The sequence below is a fragment of the Schistocerca cancellata genome, chromosome 5, assembly GCF_023864275.1.
Source record: "Schistocerca cancellata isolate TAMUIC-IGC-003103 chromosome 5, iqSchCanc2.1, whole genome shotgun sequence".
Lineage (NCBI taxonomy): Eukaryota > Metazoa > Arthropoda > Insecta > Orthoptera > Acrididae > Schistocerca > Schistocerca cancellata.
Window position 1 is genome coordinate 94,190,767 of NC_064630.1, and position 9,240 is coordinate 94,200,006.

The 9,240-nt window shown below is 38.8% G+C and overlaps 1 protein-coding gene across 1 annotated transcript in view; it reads right to left on the reverse strand.

Moving 5' to 3' along the window:
- Positions 1 to 9,027, reverse strand: part of LOC126187700 (RING finger and SPRY domain-containing protein 1-like) — a 143,718-nt gene extending 134,691 nt beyond the window's left edge. Inside the window, exon 1 of the mRNA XM_049928942.1 lies at positions 8,423 to 9,027. Within this exon, the coding sequence (XP_049784899.1) occupies positions 8,423 to 8,643 (221 nt within the window). The 5' untranslated portion in view covers positions 8,644 to 9,027. The remainder of the gene's footprint in view (positions 1 to 8,422) is intronic.
- Positions 9,028 to 9,240: the final 213 nt, after the last annotated feature.

Here is a 9,240-nt window from a genome sequence, read left to right on the forward strand (position 1 = left end):
GGCCTTGCTGTGCTGGTACTGCGAACGGCTGAAAGCAAGGGGAAACTACAGCCGTAATTTTTCCCGAGGACATGCAGCTCCACTGTATGATTAAATGATGATGGCGTCCTCTTGGGTAAAATATTCCGGAGGTAAAATAGTCCCCCATTCGGATCTCCGGGCGGGGATTACTCAAGAGGATGTCGTTATCAGGAGAAAGAAAACTGGCGTTCTACGGATCGGAGCATGGAATGTCAGATCCCTTAATCGGGCAGGTAGGTTAGAAAACTTAAAAAGGGAAATGGATAGGTTAAAGTTAGATATAGTGGGAATTAGTGAAGTTCAGTGGCAGGAGGAACAAGACTTTTGGTCAGGTGATTACAGGGTTATAAATACAAAATCAAATAGGGGTAATGCAGGAGTAGGTTTAATAATGAATTAAAAAATAGGAGTGCGGGTTAGCTATTACAAACAGCATAGTGAACGCATTATTGTGGCCAAGATAGACACAAAGCCCATGCCTACTACAGTAGTACAAGTTTATATGCCAACTACCTCTGCAGATGATGAAGAAATAGATGAAATGTATGACGAGATAAAAGAAATTATTCAGGTAGTGAAAGGAGATGAAAATTTAATAGTCATGGGTGACTGGAATTCGTCAGTAGGAAAAGGGAGAGAAGGAAACATAGTAGGTGAATATGGATTGGGGGGAAGGAATGAAAGAGGAAGCCGTCTACTAGAAATTTGCACAGAGCATAACTTAATCATAGCCAACACTTGGTTCAAGAATCATAAAAGAAGGTTGTATACCTGGAAGAATCCTGGAGATACTAGTAGGTATCAGATAGATTATATAATGGTAAGACAGAGATTTAGGAACCAGGTTTTAAATTGTAAGACATTTCCTGGGGCAGATGTGGATTCTGACCACAATCTATTGGTTATGAACTGCAGATTGAAACTGAAGAAACTGCAAAAAGGTGGGAATTTAAGGAGATGGGACCTGGATAAACTGAAAGAACCAGAGGTTGTACAGAGTTTCAGGGAGAGCATAAGGGAACAATTGACAGGAATGGGGGAAAGAAATACAGTAGAAGAAGAATGGGTAGCTCTGAGGGATGAAGTAGTGAAGGCAGCAGAGGATCAAGTAGGTAAAAAGACGAGGGCTAATAGAAATCCTTGGGTAACAGAAGAAATATTGAATTTAATTGATGAAAGGAGAAAATACAAAAATGCAGTAAATGAAGCAGGCAAAAAGGAATACAAATGTCTCAAAAATGATATCGACAGGAAGTGCAAAATGGCTAAGCAGGGATGGCTAGAGGACAAATGTAAGGATGTAGAGGGTTGTCTCACTAGGGGTAAGATAGATACTGCCTACAGGAAAATTAAAGAGACCTTTGGAGAGAAGAGAACCACTTGTATGAATATCAAGAGCTCAGATGGCAACCCAGTTCTAAGCAAAGAAGGGAAGGCAGAAAGGTGGAAGGAGTATATAGAGGGTTTATACAAGGGCGATGTACTTGAGGACAATATTATGGAAATGGAAGAGGATGTAGATGAGGATGAAATGGGAGATAAGATACTGCGTGAAGAGTTTGACAGAGCACTGAAAGACCTGAGTCAAAACAAGGCCCCGGGAGTAGACAACATTCCATTTGAACTACTGATGGCCTCGGGAGAGCCAGTCATGACAAAACTCTACCATCTGGTGAGCACGATGTATGAGACAGGCGAAGTACCCTTAGACTTCAAGAAGAATATAATAATTCCAATCCCAAAGAAAGCAGGTGTTGACAGATGTGAAAATTACCGAACTATCAGTTTAATAAGTCACAGCTGCAAAATACTAACGCGAATTCTTTACAGACGAATGGAAAAACTGGTAGAAGCCGACCTCGGGGAAGATCAGTTTGGATTCCGCAGAAATGTTGGAACACGTGAGGCAATACTGACCTTACGACTTATCTTAGAAGAAAGATTAAGAAAAGGCAAACCTACGTTTCTTGCATTTGTAGACTTAGAGAAAGCTTTTGACAATGTTAACTGGAATACTCTCTTTCAAATTCTGAAGGTGGCAGGGGTAAAATACTGGGAGCGAAAGGCTATTTACAGTTTGTACAGAAACCAGATGGCAGTTATAAGAGTCGAGGGGCATGAAAGGGAAGCAGTGGTTGGGAAAGGAGTAAGACAGGGTTGTAGCCTCTCCCCAATGTTATTCAATCTGTATATTGAGCAAGCAGTAAAGGAAACAAAAGAAAAATTCGGAGTAGGTATTAAAATTCATGGAGAAGAAGTAAAAACTTTGAGGTTCGCCGATGACATTGTAATTCTGTCAGAGACAGCAAAGGACTTGGAAGAGCAGTTGAACGGAATGGACAGTGTCTTGAAAGGAGGATATAAGATGAACATCAACAAAAGCAAAACGAGGATAATGGAATGTAGTCGAATTAAGTCGGGTGATGCTGAGGGAATTAGATTAGGAAATGAGACACTTAAAGTAGTAATGGAGTTTTGCTATTTAGGGAGTAAAATAACCGATGATGGTCGAAGTAGAGAGGATATAAAATGTAGACTGGCAATGGCAAGGAAAGCGTTTCTCAAGAAGAGGAATTTGTTAACATCGAGTATAGATTTAAGTGTCAGGAAGTCGTTTCTGAAAGTATTTGTATGGAGTGTAGCCATGTATGGAAGTGAAACATGGACGATAACTAGTTTGGACAAGAAGAGAATAGAAGCTTTCGAAATGTGGTGCTACAGAAGAATGCTGAAGATAAGGTGGGTAGATCACATAACTAATGAGGAGGTATTGAATAGGATTGGGGAGAAGAGAAGTTTGTGGCACAACTTGATTAGAAGAAGGGATCGGTTGGTAGGACATGTTTTGAGGCATCAAGGGATCACAAATTTAGCATTGGAGGGCAGTGTGGAGGGTAAAAATCGTAGAGGGAGACCAAGAGATGAATACACTAAGCAGATTCAGAAGGATGTAGGTTGCAGTAGATACTGGGAGATGAAGAAGCTTGCACAGGATAGAGTAGCATGGAGAGCTGCATCAAACCAGTCTCAGGACTGAAGACCACAACAACAACAACATATCGAAGATCAGCTTGAGACCTGTGCCTCCCAGTTAGGATCTTACAAGTGTCCTCAGCCCCTCGACAAAACTGTTTCTCTGGTAAAGGCGCTTTATTTCAAGCCCCTCAAAAAATCAGCAAAAACGAAAAATCTTATGAGTGAAAGTTTACCTAAAAAGGTAGTAACGCAGATTTTCTCAATAGAGAAAAAAAACATCTCAAACTTACAGATGATTCTCTGCTCAAAATACACATCTTTTTCATGAAGGATGAAATCAGCAGGCAAACACCTGCTATAAAGGCTGTAATGTCTACTGGAGACCATGAAACAGGGAAAAGAGTAGCTTGCAGAAACATCACGTGAATATGACACTTTTGGAAGTTGTTTTTAAGCAAGAGAATACAGATATTGATATCAAGATTTCAAAATTTTATGAGTTGTGGCCTAACAACGTTGTTCTAACTTCTGAAATGTCTCACAACGTTTGTGCATGCAAATATCATGCTAACTTAACTTTTTCCCTGCAACTAACACTGACCTTTTGAATCTTATTTGCTGAGACACAGGAAGTGGAATACGCATGACAAGTGATTGCAAGAAGGGCATATAAATTTACACACACTAATTGATGGAAAGTTTGCTTTATGCGAAATAATATCTTGGAGACAATGGACTGACCATGAGTGTCACCCTAAACAGATTACTGCTAGTCGAGAAGTCTTGATGAAGCTCTCTCTGAACTTCAGTCTCATGAAAAAAAAATTCAAAGAGTGCTCCTTTGTCGATACAATCTGCAGCTTTAAATACTATGAAAGCATCAGATAGTGAGGATGAAGTTACATTGCAAACAGATTTTGCAAAAAACTATGTAGCACAGACACAAGATGAGATACCGGTACAAAGTGCCTACTGGAGTCATACACAGATTACAGTCATTTTCAGTTGTGAGCAATGAACTGTGCCATGACACACACTCAATTTATGGTAGGTAATAAGTAAGCTCAAACAAGAGCTTCCAAACTTGACCTCAATTAGAATTTTTTCTGATGGTTTCACATATCAATTTAAGAACAAATTTACCATTTCTAGCCTCTGCTACATAATGTAAGACTTTGGAGTGTCTGTAGAATGGTTTTTCTCTGCAACATCTCATGGGAAGTATTCAGTGGATAGCATCAGAGCTGTAACAAAATGGGCATTTTGGAACAAAGTTAAGCAAAGAAAAGTCATCAGCAACGTGCAGGAGTTTTTAGTGTGTGCTGAATCAGTTGTTCTGGGAATAAACTTTCTTCTCCTGACACCAGATCATAGTGATGAAAACAGAGACCCTCTGGATGGATGCTGGAAATCTGTTAAAAAGGTAAAAGATATTCACAGCAAGCATTACTTCAATGATTACAATATCTGTACGCCAATATGTGGTAGAAGTTTTCTAAAGTTAGATTTAGAGAAAGTGCAGGTTTTTCTACAGTAATCTATCATATATTCTCTCCTCTACACAGATCCTGAGATGAGTGATCATGAATCATATCCTGGGAAATACGGAAGCGTCCGATCCCGCCCGTCTGCTTTGACCCATGACGTCACAAATATGGCGGAAACAAAAACAAACACGCACACTTTCCACAAGAAGCCTAATGACATTAACGGGACAAGCGCGGGAAATGGGGTGTTTTGGGTGGGGGTGGGGGGGGGGGGGGCAAACTAAATATAAACAAATTTAGACGCCTTGCGTAGCTACAACGTGTAAGTGAAGACAGCCATGCATGAATACCCACCCACCTCCCCAGGGGTCGTAACCCCTGCAACCCATAGAAGATAAAGATCCTTCAGTAGCTGATTTGTGTTTTTTTGTCTTTCTTAAAAAAAAAATCTCAGGGGATAGAACGAACAGATCAGAAAGATAAATAAAATAAGATAAAACAGAACTGGAGACAGCCACACTCGAACCAAACTCCGCGCCGTCATGACGTCACACACAACACCCTTACGTCACAGGTCAAAGCCGACGCGTGGGATCGGACGCTTCTGTCGACCCATATCCTGAATATCTCGTTGACAAACAGTCCCCAAGAAGTTACATGTTCAGAACCAACTGTGGAAAAAATAAGGCCAGTAACATTTATTTCAGTGGAATTCCAAAATGCTAGAAAGAAATCTACTACATACAGATATGCTGGGATTGCACAGAGAAGTGTTGAAGACAATGAGGAAATTCATATAATGTGTATGAGATCCGCAGAGAACTTGACAAAGGTATTCAAAGTTGACAAGAAGGATGTCTTCTATACAGAGTTTCAACAAGTTCTTGTTATTCTCCCAAATCGACATTTCAATCATGCTGGGAAATCAAAGTTACATTTTTTCTAAGGGGTACATTTTTCAAGTAAATAAGTAAGTACTCAGTACGCAAGGCTTTAAAGTTACACTGTACTGAAATTTCATGTTATTTATAGGCAACAAAACTTTTCTACAAGATTATTAAAAGTGAAAGTGCCATCTACATTATGTTAGCTACTGACTCAAAAATAATTGATATAATACAATTAATTTTAAATTAAAAATCAGATTCTACTTCACACAAGTCCCACCCATTACAGACTTCGATTGCAGTTATTGTACATACGTATTAATAATGTAACAATATTATGAGAAGGAAAGTTGGCACTCACCATATGCTGAGTCGCAGATAGGCACAACAAAAAGACTGTCACAAAATAAAGCTTTCAGCCATTAAGGCCTTCGTCAACAATACACACACACACACACACACACACACACACACACACACACACACACACACACACACACACACACACAGATATTGTGCCCATCTGTTACTCAATGCCTCCTGTATCTGGTGAGTAGCAATCTACCCTTTTCATGACATCGTTGTTTTATTCACACTAGTTTACATCTGCAGTGAGGAATTATGAGTGCCATCTTCACTGATACTGTTGCATTTTATACTCCTCAAACTATTTCTCCAAATAAGGGAAGTTCTTTGCTGAGTGTTGCAACAGGGATAGCATTCAGTTTCTAGTTTTCCCTTGTACACTTTAACAGTTCCAGTTTTTGTTACTAAGTGTGATACGAACTGTATTCAAATCTGGCCTGGTGCGCAGAGCCGTGGCTTGTGTCGCTTGGACTTTAAACGAGGCCTGGTTGCAGGTAAAACAGATTGCTTCATCAGTAGAATACCACGAAAATGCAATTGTTCTACAAAGGAGATCACTTATAAAACATCTCTATGACTCACCCTCTAATATTTCTCAAGTGTGTGATACTGTACCAAATTAGGTGCTTACAAAGAACGGCAGCACAAATGGTCACAGGTTTCTCTGACAAATGGGAGTGTGTCTCAGAATTTCTGAAAAAACTGAACTGGTAAACACTTGGAAATACATGCAGACTAATCTGTGAAGGTCTATTTACAAAGTTTCAAGCACCAGCTTCAAACAATAACTCTGGCAATGTACTATGATCTTCCACATATGACTTCCATAGAGACCAAAAAGACAAGATTAGACTAATTTCAGCATGCATAGAGGTATTGAACCAATCATTCTTCCCCTGTTCCATATGTGAATGGAACAGAAAGAAGCTCTAATAACTGCCACAACAGGAAGTACCCTCTGTGATGCAATTCTGAGTAGTTTGCAGAATACAGGTGAGAAAGTAGCATTTTTCTTAACTGGAAGACATGGCAAAATCATCGATCAGTAACAACTAACTTTTTGCATCAGTGAAGACCAACCTAGGAATCTCAGAACCTGAAGAGTGAGGATGACAGCCTGTGTGAATCCAGTCATTCACAAGGCATGTAGAACAAAATAAAATCCTTCTGATAGCTTCTACTCATATACTGTTCTGTTGAAGTAAAGATGCCCCTTAGGTATGACTTCAAAATATTTTAAGACAATTTATCATTGTTATTTTGCTACAGATGTGAACAAAGGTTTTCATGACTGTGTAACCATTTCCTTCCTATAAGAGGATACAAGAATGTCACATACTTTAAGTAGAAAATGTTTCAACAAGAGCCCCACATCAAACAGAACTTTATGAAATAAACTGATGCTCTGGGTACCAAAAGATAATAATGTATGAGCACTAAGATCTAGTTTCATAATACAATTTATGACTGATGTATCAGCAAATACTGATAACACTGAATAATATCATAAATACATTCTTCATATGACAGTCACTTACAGTGAAGTATTGATTTTATTCTGGAGAAAAGACTGCAAAAAAACACAGACAAAAAGGTGTAGAATAGGCCTTACTCCTCAATTTTAGCAATCAAGAATCTACATTTATATGGGTCCTATTTTAAAAAGATTAATGTAATACTCATAAAATTATTAACTCCCAACAAAACATTCAAACAAAATTTGTCAAAATCAAGTACTCTACAATGCATAAAGGAAAATAATGGTACCCTCTGTGGTCACTTTGGTTGTGTCATACAGCAGGGGTTCGTTTACAGTGTTGACTAACTGTTAAAATACCACTACACTGTTTTGTTACATGACTGCACTCAGTCAATGTAATTCCAAAACAAGTTATACTCTTTATATTTGGCATTTTCAAATGTATGAGTGTTCGAAATAACTTTTTAAAAAACCACAGTATTCATAACTGCTGGAAATTTGACAGGAAAGCCACATATAACTGCTAGTGTGTATATAAACCACGTTGTTAGAGAAATAAAACGTGAACAGTTTCTATGGTGCCTAAGATCTCTGGATGTCAATTTCTCGGCAATGACGAGGCATGAAATAACATTAGGTATATTGTCATACAGCACGAACTGGCTAGGAAACAACGAACAGGTTAGTCAATCTGATGATCCACGGATCTTTGGCAAATAAATCGTAATCATGTGGAACGTGTCATTTAACATTCACAACGCAAATTAATTTGTAAACATGACTACATGCTTAACATTAATAAGTTGAATATATAAGTACTTTCCCGAGAAAGGATGTCACAGTTGCACAGTAAGTTTTTCCATATTGAAACTATCAACAATTAAACTAACCAACAACATATAAGTATCGATCTGTCGGTAACTATAATCTTTCCTTAACCGTTGAGAGAGAAGGGCCGGTGTAAGAAAATTATTTTATATTGTTTGGATACGTGAAGGAGTGAAGCAAGTGCCTATCACTCAGGTTAATCATGAACTTTGCTTTTGCTGTGTGGACAATGTTTATTACAACAGATTTCAAATCAACACAAGGATATCATTACAAATTTAAATCAGCATTCGTGGAGCAATAGGGTGACAAAATGACTTTGTAATTCTGTCACCGGTTAATAACGACAAAAACTGTTACATAAAACTTTCACTTACTTCTCGACCATTGAGCCAATGACGCTGAGCGTTTCCAAAACAAGTCTGTCAACTGTCGCTGATGAACGAAACCTTTGCGAAAATCCGCAATTTTCTTCTGATGTATGGCATTCCCTGCAATCTCCGGCTGGAATGTGTACGGGAGCGGACTGAACTGCTGAGCCATTCTGTGTTCTTTCTTCAGTTCGTGAATCTTGATCTTTACAAAGGCATGAGCCCATAGTAGGTATGCTATACACCCTTGAAGGTAACAGGGTGCGATCTCCTGTACCAGGTACGCAATATCATTTGACGGCATTTAGCAGACATTTGGTAATCCTGTACTTCTCTCGTACAGGAAGGGAAAACTTTCCTATTCCCGTCTGTGACAGCAGACTATATCAAGTAAACATTACATTGAGTGGTTACTCTACGCAGAACTTTGAAAGAATATGTCTGCAAGCAGTTCGTTAATTCAGAGGTAGCATTTGTTGAATACGGATCAACCCGTTCAGAATTACAAGTGGAGTGTACCAGAATAATAAATAACATACAGGTGACAAAAAACTAATTACTGTACATCTACTTCTCGGCCACACTGTACGCCAAAGAATTTAACTAAAACATAACAACGCTATAACAAAGATGTTACTGCAATGATTGCGGGTTTCGATGTAGCGTAATCAACCCAACACCACCTCGACCCGTCCGTCAGTTCGATTCTATTTCTCGCCAGACACTTGTCCAAGCAGCATTCTTAGTGGAGCAGTAAAAATAATCAAAGCTGTCTTCAGCCTGAATGTTCGATTGAATATTGCATTTCTTTGATTTTCATTCAT